This window comes from Periplaneta americana, chromosome 6, assembly GCF_040183065.1.
Source record: "Periplaneta americana isolate PAMFEO1 chromosome 6, P.americana_PAMFEO1_priV1, whole genome shotgun sequence".
Taxonomy (NCBI): domain Eukaryota; kingdom Metazoa; phylum Arthropoda; class Insecta; order Blattodea; family Blattidae; genus Periplaneta; species Periplaneta americana.
The window spans coordinates 97017617-97034280 of NC_091122.1; the positions used below are offsets into that span (position 1 = coordinate 97017617).

Here is a 16664-nt window from a genome sequence, read left to right on the forward strand (position 1 = left end):
TTAACATAATCTTTTCGCATCAACATTTTAAGTTTAAAGTGGAAGCTATTTTGAGGTTTAATAAAAAAGAATTTATATTGTGATTTTAATATAGCACATCTACCTTCCTTGCTAAAGACAGAAAATTTATCATAAGTTACCACTCTTATGAAATTAGTGTAAGAGGAGTAGAATAGAATTAATGTGCGTACGATTGTTACTTCGTCTCTTAGGTAGTAGATAAATACAATAATTCAATACTCAATTGTAGCATTAAAATACAGACAAATTGAATGTGCGGAGTATCATACATGACATTATGTTTAATTATAATGTATAATTGCGAATTTAGGAATATAAGATATAATAAACATAACCTATAATATTTCCATATGAATGGCAGGGCATTGGAGACCACTAAAATTAGACAGAAAGGGGCAACTGGGACAGTAAACATAACCTATAATTTCAACATATATAAATATTCGTGCGGTGCAACTGAAAATGATTGAATCGTGCATAAATGAATGTACAATAATTTCGCAATATTTAATCGAAATAAAGGCAGGTAGGTCTATTACACATACAAGCAACGTAATTTTCACACCAAAGATAATATTACACCTTAACTCGCAAGGAATTATGTCTGAAGTGTCTCCTAATCATTGTTTTAAATTTTATTAATGCAATTACACTACATTTTAGAGAAATATATGTTACTTTTTATGCATTCCAATTAATTTATATGGTTGAAACGCCGCCCTTCGTGACTGGGTTAAGCTAGTCACATGGTCTGCCTTACGGCCTGTATTAGATCACGATGGCAGTGACACAGTCTATTGTTCCTAGTACACACAGCGCTCCAAGCGGCTAGCAACTATTGCGAGAAATGCAAAAAATCACCCCAAGCTTCGCGACTGTATATACTAGACTGTGCTAATATGGAGAATTCTCTGTTCTCAGCTGGTGCTTCAAAAGTTATGGTGATATGGTTGTGGGACCATATTTCTTTGGTAGAAATGTAAACCAACACACATATGGGGAATTGCTGGACAGCACTGTAATGGATTTCCTGTATGAATTGCCACTGAACAAACGAATAAGAATGTGGCTTCAACAAGATTAGGCCACGGAACATTATGCCCTAACAGTTGGCCAGAAACTAAATGAGATGTTTAGCGTGCAGTGGGTTGGAAGAGGTGGACCTCAGTCATGACTTCCACGGTCACCAGATCTCACACCCTTTGATTTCTTTCTATGGGGATTTGTGAAACAACACGTTTTTCAGACACAGCCTACATCTATAGATGACTTGAAACAAAACATCATCCATGTTATCCAGCACATCCCACCTGCAACACTTTTTTAAGTGTAACAGAAGAACGTCAGGATCGTGTTAGGCACTGTCCTCAAGTAAATAGAGCACATTTCGAACATTTGCATTAGTGAACATGCTGTATGCAATTGTATTTCCAATTAGAGTAATGTTTTCCATTTGTCAACTGACTCCTGTGTCACACGGTATTATATACATATTAATAATTCGAATATTAATCAGAGCAATTAAAAAACCATAAGCACAACACAGAGCATGAATATTTTACTTATCACATGAATCTGTTATGAAGGTTACGGACGTAGCTGTTACAATAATGGAAAGAGATATAGAGCACTAGCTTAACTGGGCAACATCGCACTGACTACCCGTGATCTTCAGACCCATATTCTTGTGTCCTGTACTACAATAATTGATTGTGGAATTCCGTCAAAGGAATTACCTCACTTTAGTACAAAATTTAAAGGAATCTTACAGGTGTTTCTAAACAAAATCCTCAGCAACTTAAAATAGCGTGAAAATAACTAGTTAACGAAACGTATAAAACAAACAGGTGATTTTCTCCAGTAATTTAATAAATTTCTGACATGTAACAATACTTCACTAAAGAGATATTTCACCTCCACGTATTAGCCGCTGTTTCATCACCATCGCGGTTTGAAGCCCCGACACCACGCTTCATGTGCACCACGGAGTTCGTCAGTGCCCGCCATGATGTTGAATTCTCGTATAGAGCGAGATGAAGCGTGAGAACGCGAGAGGGAGCTGTCTGCAGGGAAAGTAGCTTGCTGCAAGGTAGGTGTGGTGAGGGTAGAGGAGAAGGGTTGAATCCGTGTTCTGAAATAAAATTTATCCCGAAAGTTTGTCGTAAAATCTTAAGTTATAGTGAGTGTTCAACATTGTATGTAAGGGAATTAAATATTAACAAAATGGGCGAAAAAAGAACGAGCGTAATTTTTCATTATTCAGTTATTTTAAGTCGCTTTTAATGTCCGCTTATCTTTTAAGGAATAAAATTTAGAATTCAATAACTATAGGCCTATTAATAGTTACGCTGTTTAGGCCTATATTAAATTACTGAAATACCATAAACTCTGCGTTACTAATCTACCTGTTCTGATGTGACGGGGATGCGCCTCTGCTTGGCGAGGCTAGAGATGGTCTCAATGTCATTGCGCAGGTCACTCTGGCAGCCACACAGGATCACTGGTGTGGAGTCGCAGTGTGCTCGTATCTCGGGATGCCACTGCAACAGCGACTCACGTGAGACTCGCGCTATCACAACATTCCGAAAATCAAAGTAACACAACAGGAACGCACCTTGCTGACGGCATTATCCAGGGAGTCGGGGTCGCTCACTCGAAAACACAATAGGAACACCTTGGCGTCTTGGTATGCGAGAGGGCGCACCGTGTCATATGCTCCCGTGCCTGCAACACACAACAGATATCATCTGTAATACCTAAATTCTTCAGTGACAATGTGAATTAAAGGAAACGCAAGAAGCACCGAGTCTTGTTAGAATGCTCATGACTGCCTCTTTCCTTGAAGATGTATTTTATTTCAAAATATATGCGAGGTACTATAGGAACTGCTATTTCTCTATAGCACTGTCATGAGAACGCCTTTGACTTTTCTCTGAAATGTTGCCAACGACCAGTGCCATTGTGCAGTAAAAGCTGTCTGAAAGACCACCCCTATTGAGAGACCACTCTTCCTAAAGACCGATTTTTTAAAGAACCGAATTAAAAATCCATAAAACCAATGTAAATCACACCCCTTTTAAGAGACCATTTCTCTCCCCGACCACCGACCAGTGATTGAATAGCCATTTCCTTAATTTTACCCATTTTAAGAGACCATACTGTATTTTAAAAATTTACAATTTAGTATTTTATTATATTACTGTAGCCTAAATAAATTCCAAGAAATTTGTGCAGTACTAGAAGTTAAAATGATGTTTGGAAACGTTGTTAAGTGATACCGTATTCACGTTGAATGCCCATCTCTGTCCTTAATCCCATAAGGAATGTTGGGGATTGCTACGAAAAAGGTACAATGATCACTTGTAAATGGCCTCCGAGGTATAGCAAAGGGTTATTTGCACCGCTATTTAACAGGTTCTTGAAAGGTAAGATTTCTCATAACGTATGACGGTTTTGCTTTTCGTTTTGTACACTAAAAATGAAATCGTTACTTGTTAATTACAGTGCAATAATTTATTTTTTCTTCCTCGTATCTATTAGAAAAATTCGGTGATCAACCCACCGATGACGAGGATGAAATCAAGAGAGAATTTCAATTCGAAAAAAATGTGACTACAACAAGCGTTAAGTAATATTGAGTTAATTCAACAATCGGCACCACTGAAAGGCTGTATGAATCGAGAACATACAAATGAAATTCTTAACATGTTAAAGGATAGTTTTGAAAATGTGATTGTAAAAAGAAAACGTAAAAAAGTTAAGCAGTGTTCAATTTATGATTTTGTGAAGGGGAATCAAAGGAGAAAATTGGAAAAATAACGTAAAATAAGAAATAAAGTTGTGATTTCAAGCTTTTATTATTAGCAATGTTTTCCACGTTTTTATTTGATTAACATAGAAACGTTTTAACCCATTATTTGTGCCGTGGGACTGAAGCCGGATGGTCTATGGCGAGTCCTTGGCATCAACACCTTTGATTTGATTACCCCCTTTGATTTGATTACCTGGTTGGGTTTTTCCGAGGTTTCCCCCACCGAAAAGGCAAATGCCGGGTAATATTTTGGCGAATCCTCGGACCTCATTTCATCTCACTATATCTCGCCAAAATGTAAAAAAATTGTACAACATTGTAAAAATTGTAGAAAATTACTAAATTGTAAAACTATAAAAATTTGTAAAAATTGTAATTGTAATATTGTAAAATGTTGACATGTTCCACATCTTAAAGCTTCATTGCTCATGTAAGATCTATGGAATAAAATAAATGAATGAATGAATGAATGAATGAATGAAGTGTAAAATAACTCCCCCTATTGAGAGACCACCCCTCTGAAAGACCAGTTTTTCATGGAACCAGCAGTGGTCATTTAATACAGGTTTTACTGTATATCGCAAAATTTTGTTCTATCTACAGCACACCTACCTACTGTATGAGCAAGGAACGCTCGGAACAAACCGGAAGTACCTGCATAGACGAGATGGAAAAGACGCGAGAAGCACTGGTCTCCACGTTGTCACCATTATGAATGGTACCCCAGGACCACAGGGAGTAGCAGGAAGGTTTATGACTTGGCACATGAACTGTAGCTAATTATTAGAGATGAAATGTACCAGAAACAATGTTGACAGAAATATTCTATTCTAGTCTATGAATGGTACCAATAATCCTATATTTCAATATATTTTCATTAGACTTCAACTAGTAATGTCATTACCACAGGCGAAGATAGAACGATTTCCTTGGCGGGGGGAGGCACAATAAATATGATTATAAAATAAGCTATTCACAAACACGTACTCTTATCATAATCACACGAATAAACCCTCACACTGAAAAAACATACATTACATTACATTACATACATACATACATACATACATACATACATAAATACGTACATACATACATACACTTACGAGCAAATGCTGGGTAACTTTCGGCGCTGGACCCCGGACTCATTTCACCGTCATTATCACCTTCATTTCATTCAGACGCTAAATAACCTAGATGTTGATACAGCGTCGTAAAATAACCCAATAAAATAAAAATACATACATACTGTACATACAGAATGGCCAGACTGACGTCGATAGAAAAGAGGACACAAAGTTTCAAAAAGGAGGACATTGTTCGAAAAAAAAGACAAAAAACATGTATATATACAGGGTGTTTCAAAAATACGGGGCATCATTTCAGGTATGTATTTCCCACATGTAGACAATCAAAATAGTTCATTACAACATGTGTCCGGAAATGCTTCATTTCCGAGTTATGGCCTTCACAACATTGAAATTCATCGGAACGTTTTTCTTTCCGCAGGTCGTTGTCATTACAGAAGATGTTCAAAATGTCCACCCCCTGCTTGTATACAGACCTCACATCGATGTCTCATTGACCTGCGAACACGATCCCAAACTCCAGGAGTATTGCGTATGTCCTCAGAACATGCCACAATTCGATTCCGAAGGGATTCCAAATCAGGCACCGGAGACGAATAAACCAATGATTTTAAATGGCCCCACAAGTAGAAATCGAGAGGGTTCAGATCAGGTGAGCGTGGAGGCCAAGCAATTGGGCCACCTCTACCTATCCATCGATCAGGAAACCTTCGATCCAAGTACCGGCGAGCCGTACGACTGAAGTGTGCAGGAGCGCCATCATGCAAGAAGTGAATGTGTTGACGATTGATCAGTGGAATGTCTTCTAAAACATGAGGTATGGTGTTTTCCAGGAAGTTTGTGTACCGGTACGCCTGCCCCGTAAGTCTGTTTACAAGTACATGGGGTCCAACTAATCGATCACCAATGATACCGGCCCACATGTTGAGGGAGAACCGCACCTGGTGATGAGATGGAAGAGTTGCACGTGGGTTTTCATACCCCCATACATGCTGATTGTGGAAATTTGTTATGCCATCTCGTGTGAACTGTGCTTCATCTGTAAATAATACTAAGGCAGGAAAGTTCGGATTTACACCACACTGCTGCAAGAACCACTGACAGAACCTAACTCGTGCAGGGTAATCTGCTGGTGACAGGGCCTGTACACGTTGCAAATGATAAGGATACAATAGATACTCTTTCAACAGTCTCCAGACAGTCGTATGAGGAACAGGGCCTGTACACGTTGCAAATGATAAGGATACAATAGATACTCTTTCAACAGTCTCCAGACAGTCGTATGAGGAACATTGACTTGCAACGCTACCCTTCGTGTGCTGATAGAAGGAGTCATGTTCACAGCCTCCAGAATCTCCTCCTGTACTTCTGGAGTTGTAGCTCTTGGTCGTGCCCTTCCCAAACCAGGAGAGTTAAATTTTCCATACTCGCACAGTCGGTAATGGAGACGTACAAATGTCTTCCGATCTGGACATTGTCGCTGTGGGTACCTTTCCTGGTACAAACGACGAGCCAGCGCAGCATTGCCGGCCGCCTTACCGTACATGAAGTGTATCTCTGCCAGCTTTTGATTTGAATACATGTCGCACAGTCTAACGCCTACACAACATTGAATGTAACCTTCGCCTCGGAATGAACTGTCAGAGTGCCCTCTTAATGTCTCCTTTGACGGCAACGGCCTGCGGAAAGAAAAACGTTCCGGTTGTGAAGGCCATAACTCGGAAATAAAGCATTTCCGGACACATGTTGTAATAAACTATTTTGATTGTCTACATGTGGGAAATACATACCTGAAATTATGCCCCGTATTTTTTAAACACTCTGTATATATATATATATATATATATATATATATATATATATATATATATATATATATATATATATATGAAATTTCTAAAAACTTAAGTATGGTCATTTTTATGTTAAGGAAACTTAAACAATGCACCACAATGAAAACTGTACTAAATGCATATTATGCCTTTTTTTTACAATATTATAAATTTTGGGATTATGTTATGGGGAAACAATGGTGGTGCTAAAGATATTTTTATTCTACAAAAAAAGGGCTATTCGCATTATTCTTGGATGTTCTCCATGGGAGTCTTGTAAAACCTTATTTAGACAATCATATTAACTCTTCCTAGTTTATACATATTTGAATGTGTAAAATATGTACATTTGAATAATTTGATGTACCAAAGAACTGAAGATAAACAAAAACTAGAATTAACTTAGCAATTCCTGCTTGTAGACTAACTAAAACACTTGATAGTTTTGTTTTTTTAGATGTTACATTTTATAAAAAAAATTGCTAAAACATTTAAAAGAAGCTATTAATGTTAGTAATTCTGTTAGGACTTTTCTAATTGAAAATAGTTTTTATAGCATAGATGAGTTTCTTAATACTTAATGATTGTTTGTCTGATGTAATTCAATAATTACGAAGCCTATTATAATTGTATTGTTTAATGGCTAATAAAGATTATTATTATTATTACTTAGATTTAGGCTTAGGCCTATATTATACTATAAATTATGTCAATATCTATTTTCTTACAAAATATTTACAGTACAGATTTAGGCTTATATCACACTTAAAAGTATGTTAATATTACAAAATAATTATAAAATTTAATAATATTTTTTTTACAATTCGCTACATGTTATGAAAGTCAAGGGAACTATAATTATTAGAGGACAGAAAATATATATTTAGATTTAGGCTTAGATCTACAGTATATTATACTTAAAATAATGCCAATATCTATTTTATTACAGCATACTTATGATAAAACTTAATAATATCAGATGATTTTACAGTTAACTACAACTAAAACTAAGGGAACTATAATTACACTAGCCTGCGAATTTCAACTTTGTGTTTGTTGCCTAAACTAAGTAATGTGATTTTATATAATGTCGATGTGCTGAATCCGAATTTTCAATCCGTTTGCTTCTATCACGTCAGGTTTGTTTGCAAAATCACTTTAAATGTATTTTATAATTACGTGAATTTCATCACCAACTTTTTCATTTCACTTTTTTATTTCAAATTCAAAAACAGTATTTAAAAGACACAACTTGCTGAAATTATGTGTAGGGTTGTTCATACATGTCACTAGAGTGTTTTTGCTTTGTTTTGTCTTGTTTACTTCACTATTGGATGTATAAATTAGCACAATGTATCACACAAAAAATTACACCACTTGCTTCTTAGTTGAGAAAGTCCTCCTGTTCCTCTTTCTTTTATGTTTCTCTTCAGGTATTTCACGCTTTAACATCCAACAATAATCACCAAGCATACTGATGCTCCCGCGTCCCTGGTACCTTCTTTCGAACTCCTGCAGATCCTTGTGAAATCTTTCATCTTAGGCCTACTCTTAGCTGAGAAAACAGAAAATTTTGATACTCATGTTACAACCAAATTCCTTGTATGCTTCAAGCATGTTAGCCACAATGTTTCGGTAATTAGGATCCTTGTTGCCAAGAAATTTTAAAACAACTTCACAAAGAAAAAAAAATCCATGCTGATTTCTCCTTTTCGTCCATACTGTTTTTAAATGCTGCACCAGACATGTACTTAAAACAGCCTCCTTCCTTATTTAAAGCTTTTACAAGCTGTTTCATTAAGCCACGCTTGATGTGGAGAGATGACAGCACAACTTTAGAAGAACTCACAAGGCTTTGGCACACAACATTCTTACAACCGACTTCCAAATTTTGTCGAGGTGGCCAGTCTTTCATAGTCCAGTGATCAACTCGTGCCCTACTATCCCACAGGCAAAGAATGTATGGAAATTTAGTAAAACCAGATTGTTGACCCAGGAACATAGTAAGAACTTTGTAATCATCACAAACTTGCCACTAGTGTTCTTATAGTCTAGTCGCAACAATAGCAGTTGCAAATTTGTGTATGATTTTTTTAGGATCACTGAATAGGCAACGGGCACTGAACCAAAAATGTTTTCGTTATGAAGGAGGAAATCCAGTAAACTTCGCTTGGAAGCATCAATGAACAGTCTCCATTCACTTAGATCATAGTTTGGAAGTCCAAGTTTTAGCATAAATTCTTTCACATTACTGCAATATACAAGATTATCATCTTCGTAGAAAAAGTATTTAAAGCCTATTTCACGTTGTCAGTACCAATAGAATGATGTTTGTTTAAGATTTTCTGGTCGCACAGGAATTGGTACATTAGGCACAAGTAAAATGGCTGACCGAACAACTGAATACACGATTTGATTTTTATATTTAGAATCATACCCCTTCACATCACACGAACGGAAGTAGCAGTCTTTACTATGGTTCGACTGCTCTCTCCAAACCATAGGTACTCCAAAAGATAGCAACGGTCTTCTCCAATTGATCAAATGACGAAATTCTTCAGTGTATACTCTACATACTTTGTGTAGTGCCCAAGCTTTACTTTGGTCTCCAAGTTTGATTCCAAAATAGGCATGGTATGACTTTTTGACAAAATCTGTAATATTACACCTCTGCTTAGGCAATATGTATATCCTACATAAGTTATATAACAAAAGTGGTCCGGATTATTTAGACATCCTCGATGCAACATGGTAAATACTTTCCTACTGGACTAACATTCTACTCCACAATAAAGCTTCAAACTGATTTCGCTTCGTTTCCAGATGAAACGCAGACTAATGCAATGTGAGAGAAACTAGACGAGTTGAGTTCAGTCTCTCACCAAGGAGTGGCTGACATTTCTGTCTTTCACAAATAAAAATAATGACAAGGCTGCACGTTATTTCGCCCTAACTTCCTTATGTGCTTGCACCCCATATCTGCTAAGAAACATCCAGTGTCCTTGGTTTTCAATATAAACACCTTAAAAATATGTTGAATACATTTGGTTTTCATATCCTAACATACTAAACCTATATATGTTAAAGTATTACAGTTTAAATAATTACGCTATAAATTGTCGTAATATATTATAAGAAAATTAAAATAACAAAAAAATGGTACGTGATAGGAACTTTTTGGCCTTGAATTTGATTTCAGCATACTAAAAATACCCTAAAAACATTCAAACTTTGGAGGCAGGAATTTCATCGCAGACTAGTGTTATTATCAAAATACATAAAAAGACCGCACAAAACGTGAATTTAATATTACTTTGTAAGCAAAGAGAGTTATGATCGTTGGCAAAGAGTATATTCCGTTGATGCTGCTGTCACCTATAGGCAAATTACTTGAAAAGGACGTCAAATCAGATAATTTCAAAATATCAGGCATACAAATTACGAAAAGGAGGATATTTCTTGATTTTTTTTTTTAAATCCGCCCGGACCCCGGACAAAGGACTAAAAAGGAGGGCATGTCCGGACAAAAGAGGACGTCTGGTCACCATACATACATACATAGGCCTACATACATACATCCCACTTAATAGACTTCAACATGGAGGAAAGTCGAAAAAATCGTGAACTAGCAAGAACGTTAAATGGCCGGATAATTAAGCCAGCCACGCACAGTCACCCTCAGCAGTATAGACAGCGACTACTGCCACTTCCCACAAAAGCCACCGTCCAGTTGATGAACTGAAGGAGGAAAGAAGCACCGCCAAAGCCAAGTTCTCGATGCCAGCAGGAAAAGAAGCACTGCTCCATTTCCAGCCGAAGATAAATGAAATCCAGAATTTGAAAATTCGAAATGAGTACTGGTGGGAATCCATGGTCCATTTTCTTAGGGCTCATCCAAAATTTTTCACAACTCATAACGCCTTACGGAAACCACGAGAAAACTACAGGCAGGATGAGTGGTCTCAAATTGAAAAACTGGACTAATTGACTCATCAATAGTGACTTAACAACGAGCATTGGAAAACCTCAATAAATCAAGCAATGAGAGAAAAAGCAGGAAGTGTAAGCTAAAAGGCACACAAATCCGGGTCCTTACAAGAATTCTTGGGACTTACTTCATCTTAACATTTGTTTGTTTAGTCAACTGTCCGAAGACAGGTCTGAACTTCACAAGTGATACCAACATGGCACTACTTATGAGGCAACTAAGCCAGGAGAAAATGGAGTAGGGTGGCCAATTCCGTTTCTCCTCCATTGCAGATATCTACGATTAGCTACATATTGCACGTCAGATTTCAGATCTCTACAAACAATAAAATTGATCTTTGAGCTCCTAAAAACTCGAGATACATTAACTAGAGTAGGCTATGGAGCGAGACGAACTGCGTAAGAAACTACGAAGCACGAAGTTCATCTTACACTTCTTTTACCATGGTACCACGAGTGACATCTTGTCAAATCATTACAATTTTTCTTTCATTTACTTCGAACATGGACGTTTCACATAAGAAAGTAAAGGTATCCCTTTTACACACTATGAAAGCGCATGGAGGCATGGAAAAAGCTTCATGCTGTCGCAATCTCGGTACTAAAATGAGGTGATGTGGTCAGCACCACGCTTCGACCGTCTTTTACGCCGGGATAGACTCGGTACTCAATTTGACAGGAGGCTGAGTGGACCCTGGGACCATTTTGGAGTTTTTGCAACGAGAAAATTTCCGCCACCTTCAGTGTTGAACCTGGGACTATGCAATCCGTAGCCACTTGCACTACCAACTAACTTATCCACTATGCATACAATATTTCATTCAGAATCGCCTGCTAAAGAAAATGTGGCAACTCATTCATTCACAGTGTTCTGCCCTAAAGGCAGGTCTTTCACTGCAAATCCAGCATTATCCAATATTTCCTATTTTCCTTCTTTCTCTTAGTCTCCGCATATGATCCATGTAATTTAATGTTACCTCATACCTTCTTCTGATGTTACCGAACTCTTCTCCCGTTCATCATTCCTTCAACGCATCCTTCAGTAAGCAGTTTCTCCTTAGCCAGTGTGCCTGTGACTCAATTTCTATTTGTGTTCCTGATCAGTTTAAGCATTATTCTTTCTTTATCCACTCTTTCTAGCACAGCTTCGTTTCTTCAGGCTATCACACACAGAAAGCTATGCTAAGATACGCAAGCTAAGGAAAAAAAATAGCTCTAATGCAGTTACATAGAATGGAAAACACAGAGCGCTACACTATACTCTTTTCGCTGTAAGAAAAATCCTACTGTAAGCACAAGCACGTGGCTGTCATACCGGTGATTGGCTCACAGTCGAAACACTCACATGACGCAGGAAAATATAGTCCGTATTTGGAAACTTATCATCTTGTATTATTTGAAAATAATAATTGAATTCTAATTGTTAAATACAATGAAACATAACTTCACTCATATGTAAAACGATATGTAAAAGAAAAGCTACTTTTATATTTTGTTATGTACTATGAACGCGGATGAATACAAACAGTAATACCGAGGTACTCTGTTCTTGTAACAAGCCGGCGTCACTTAAGCTCGTAGTTCACGTAAGCACGTGGTACTGAAGTATGGCTTCTGCATCCTCGGTGTGTGTGGTTATTAATCATAAGAGTACAAACCCTCTCAAAAGCAGAGAAAAACAAATAGTCTTAAATGTATAGGCCTATAATAAGCGGAGGCGGTTTTTCGGGTGAAGCTCGTGAAGCGGCACTTCACCTGTTTACTAAGCGCAACTTCACTTATTTACAAGTATTTTAATATTTTATTTTATTTTACTTCATTTTTGTCTTTTACGTTCTGCATTGTGATCTGTTCTGCACTTAGATATTCTGTATTATGGAACACTAGTCCCATTGTCACTATGGTTGGCGCAGAGTGGAGAAGGGTGACAATTGCAGCTATATCCCTCTTTCAGAGGTAGAGCTTCTCAATTTGCGGATTTGCTTACGGGTAACCATGGCAACAAACCCTTGTAAGCTTTCTATAGAACCTGTCTGCGAGGGTACTTGAATCGCTGACAAAACATTTCTCTTGTAGCTGCAAACATCTTATAGCTTGGCTCTTTTGAAAGGAAAATAACGGCACGCGAATGCAATGACAATACAATTCCTTGTCTTTTACAGTGTTCACACTTCTTTGTACCTGTTAATTTCAGTTTGTGACACGTGTGAATAGAGTGACTGTGCTATGTCTTGTTGCTAAAACTATATATTTGAAGATTAAGTTAACTAAGCAGTTATTTAGTAGTAGTAGTAGTAGTAGGGTTTAAGAAGGACGCGTCAGCTACTATGGCTATTTGCGCCCTTATCTAAAATTCTTAATGTAACAAATACATAAATAATATAATAATCAGAGTGCTAAAAGAACTAAAAAACGTTGTCACGATAAAACGAGGCACACAAATGCAGTATACATAAGGTGATTTCTACAGAATCATAAAAGTGAGCAATTCTACCACACTAGGTGACATTCAAGACGAACAAATAAAATAATAAAACTAAGGCCACCAGAGATAACTTGTGAATTATATTTTAAAACCATAAAATTTTATAAAATATTCGGATGTATAAAGTCCGAAATGTCAGCAATGTGAAATCAAATATAAAACAACAAATGTAACCTCCGGATGTAAAGGGTCCGGAGGATAAGTAAAACGGATCAATAAAAAACTAAATCACCTTATCCAAACCTGTATTTGATAAAAATCTCAGAACTGCATTAGTACAATTAAAATCATTTCCAAGAGCGTCACGTAATGTCGGCCGAATTCCATATTGCCTCCGTGCATGGTCATATTTCCTGCAACGCAATAAAAAGTGTTCCACCGTAAGTGGAACATGGCACATATCGCACTCCGGCTGAGGTTCGCCACGTAGGAGATGGCCGTGTGTCAGATGACAATGGCCAATCCTCAACCGGGTGAGTAAAACCTCCTCGTGTCGCGACGCTCTTGTAGACGAATCCCAAACTCGAACAGTATTCTTTATATTTCGTAATTTGTTTCCCTCTTGTGCAGACCATTCTCCTTCCCATTGCCACCATATTTTATATTTCAAGTAGTTTCGAATGTCCTGCCACCTCTCACGCCAATATACCAGAGAGCCATTCAGTGCGCCAGCCCTGGCTGCAGCATCCGCGGCCTCATTTCCTGGAATCCCTACATGGCCAGGAATCCACACTACTCCAATCTCATAATCAGAGCAAAAGAGAGTATGGAACAGCTGCTGAGTTTTTAAGACAAGCGGATCATCACAATTAAAAGACTGCAAGGACTGGATGGCACTTAAAGAGTCGGAACAGATAAGGAATCTGCCCCGAGGTTGCCTAATTAAAAACAATAAAACTCTGTAAAAAGCATAGAGTTCAGCAGTAAAAACACTAGTATATTGGCTTAGTCTGTATTTAAATATCTCTCCATTTGTAACGAAGGAACAACCAACACAATCATTTATCCGGGATCCGTCAGTAAAAACTAATGAATAATTTGGATATCGGGATAAAAGTTCACTAAAACGTAGTCTATAAACAAAAGCTGGTGTAAAATTCTTAAAACAGTGGCTCAGACTTACATCAAACATGGGACGTCGCATAATCCACGGTGGAGTGGTGGTATACTCCACTGTGCGAACTGTGGTAGATGTATATCCAGCTCAGAGAGCAGTTCACGAAAGCGCACACCTGCTGGACGAAGTCTCCGTGGATTTTCACTGTATCGGCCGTAAAGAGACGAATGATGGAAAGAGTCGTAAGAAATGTGCTCAGGCTGCGAGCGGAGCTTAACAGCATATGAGCACAACAACACATTACGTCGCCGATACAGTGATGGTTCTCCTGCTTCACAATAAAGACTCGCTATCCGACTAGTTCGGAAGGCCCCTGTAGCGAGTCGTATCCCATGATGATGGATAGTATCTAAAAGACGTAATTTAGATTTATTTGCTGAGCCATAAATAAAACAGCCATAATCCAGCTTTAATCGTATAAGAGCTCGGTAAAGACGTAAAAGCACTGTACGGTCTGCACCCCAGCGAACCCCTGACAAAAGGCGTAAAATGTTTAAGGATTTCTGGCAACGCCTTCTCAAATCACGTATATGCGCCTCCCACGTTAATTTATAATCAAAGATAAGGCCCAAAAATTTCGCAGTGTCTGTATATTGCAACTCCACTCCATTAAGACGCAGTTCAGGATGTGGATGTAGTCCACGTTGGTTGTAAAAGTGGACACACTGCGTCTTCTGAGTGGAGAATTTAAAACCATTGCGAACAGCCCACTCTGATAGTACGTTGATGACCAGTTGCAACTGCCGACTGATGGATGGAAGATATCGAGAGCTGTAAAATAGACTGAAGTCATCAACGTACAAGAGGGAAGATACTCGGCCACCCACACAGTGGGCAATTCCATTGATCGCAATGCAGAAAAGAAGAACACTTAATACAGACCCCTGCGGAACGCCATTTTCTTGGAGATGTTCGTTAGAAAGTGTGGTGCCTACTCGAACTCGGAAATACCGCTCTGCCATGAACTTCGCAATAAATGTTGGTAGACTGCCACGAAGTCCCCAATCATGCAGAGTTTGTAGAATGCCATACCGCCATGTGGTATCGTAAGCCTTTTCTAGATCAAAGAAGACCGCCACAAGATGTTCCTTCTTGAGGAAAGCATCTCTAATGGCGGTCTCTAGCCGAACAAGATGGTCTGCGGCTGATCTGTGCTTACGAAAACCACATTGGATATTAGACAATCGGTTTTCCGATTCGAGTACCCACATCATCTTTTCCATAATCTTGCATAAGCAGTTGGTAAGACAAATTGGCCTATAACTGCCAGGTAAAGAAGGATCCTTTCCTGGTTTCTGAACTGGGATTACAATGGCGGAACGCCAAGCAGATGGAAATACACCTTCAGTCCAGATCTTGTTGTACATTGCCAGAAGAAAGGATTTTCCAGCTGGCGGAAGATGGCGAAGCATACGGTTATGGATGTTATCAGGGCCAGGGGAGGTGTCAGGGGATGCGTCCAGTGCCGCCTCCAGCTCCTCGGATGTGAACGGTGCATTGTATTGTTCAGTGTTATTAGATGTAAAGTTCAGAGTTAGTTTCTCCGCAGTATCCTTAATTTTTAAAAATTCCGGGTCATAATTGTTTGAGCTGCTTATCTGTGCAAATGAGTGAGCGAATATCTCTGCAATTTCTATGTGACTGGTGGTCGGTACGCCGTTGTTCAGAAGACGCGGAATTACAGAACTACGTTTCCCCATTATCCGACGGACTTTGTCCCACACGATGTTAGCTGGGACGTTCTTTTTCAATGAATTGACGTAATTTGTCCAGGACGTCTTCTTAGCATCGCACACAGTGCGACGAGCTATGGCTCGAAGACGTTTAAACTGGACAAAGTTTTCTTGGGCCGGATGGCGCTCAAATTGGCGTAAAGCACGTTTGCGGTCTCGGATTGCATCTCTACAGGCGTCCGTCCACCAAGGGACAGGGAAGCGTTTTGGCCTGGAGGACGACCGAGGGATAGATAATTCCGCAGACGTAATTACCACATTTGAAAAGTGTTCTACGACGGAGTCCACACTTTCATATCCAATATCATCGAATGATATGGACTCCGAAAATCCGACCCAGTCCGCCTTTTTAATAACCCAGTTTGAAGAGCGAGTTTCCGCAGGACGTAAAGCGGACATACGCATTCGAATGGGGTAGTGGTCACTACCATGAAGGTCATGAATAACTGACCATTCGAAATGCGTGGACAAAACTGGGCTACAAATGGAGATGTCTATCATGGAGAAAGCACCGTAAGCCGAGGATAGATGTGTTGCTTCCCCGGAATTTAGGGTAATCAGATTAAGGCGGGTACATACCTCTCTGCTAT

The 16664-nt window shown here is 38.6% G+C and overlaps 1 protein-coding gene across 1 annotated transcript in view; it reads right to left on the reverse strand.

Moving 5' to 3' along the window:
• Nucleotides 1-16664, reverse strand: part of LOC138701523 (rho-related GTP-binding protein RhoE-like) — a 180017-nt gene that overhangs the window by 23974 nt on the left and 139379 nt on the right. The window contains exons 3-4 of the mRNA XM_069828500.1: nucleotides 2636-2745; nucleotides 2427-2561 (exon numbers count right to left, since the gene is read on the reverse strand). Coding sequence (XP_069684601.1) covers nucleotides 2427-2561; nucleotides 2636-2745 — 245 coding nt within the window. The remainder of the gene's footprint in view (nucleotides 1-2426; nucleotides 2562-2635; nucleotides 2746-16664) is intronic.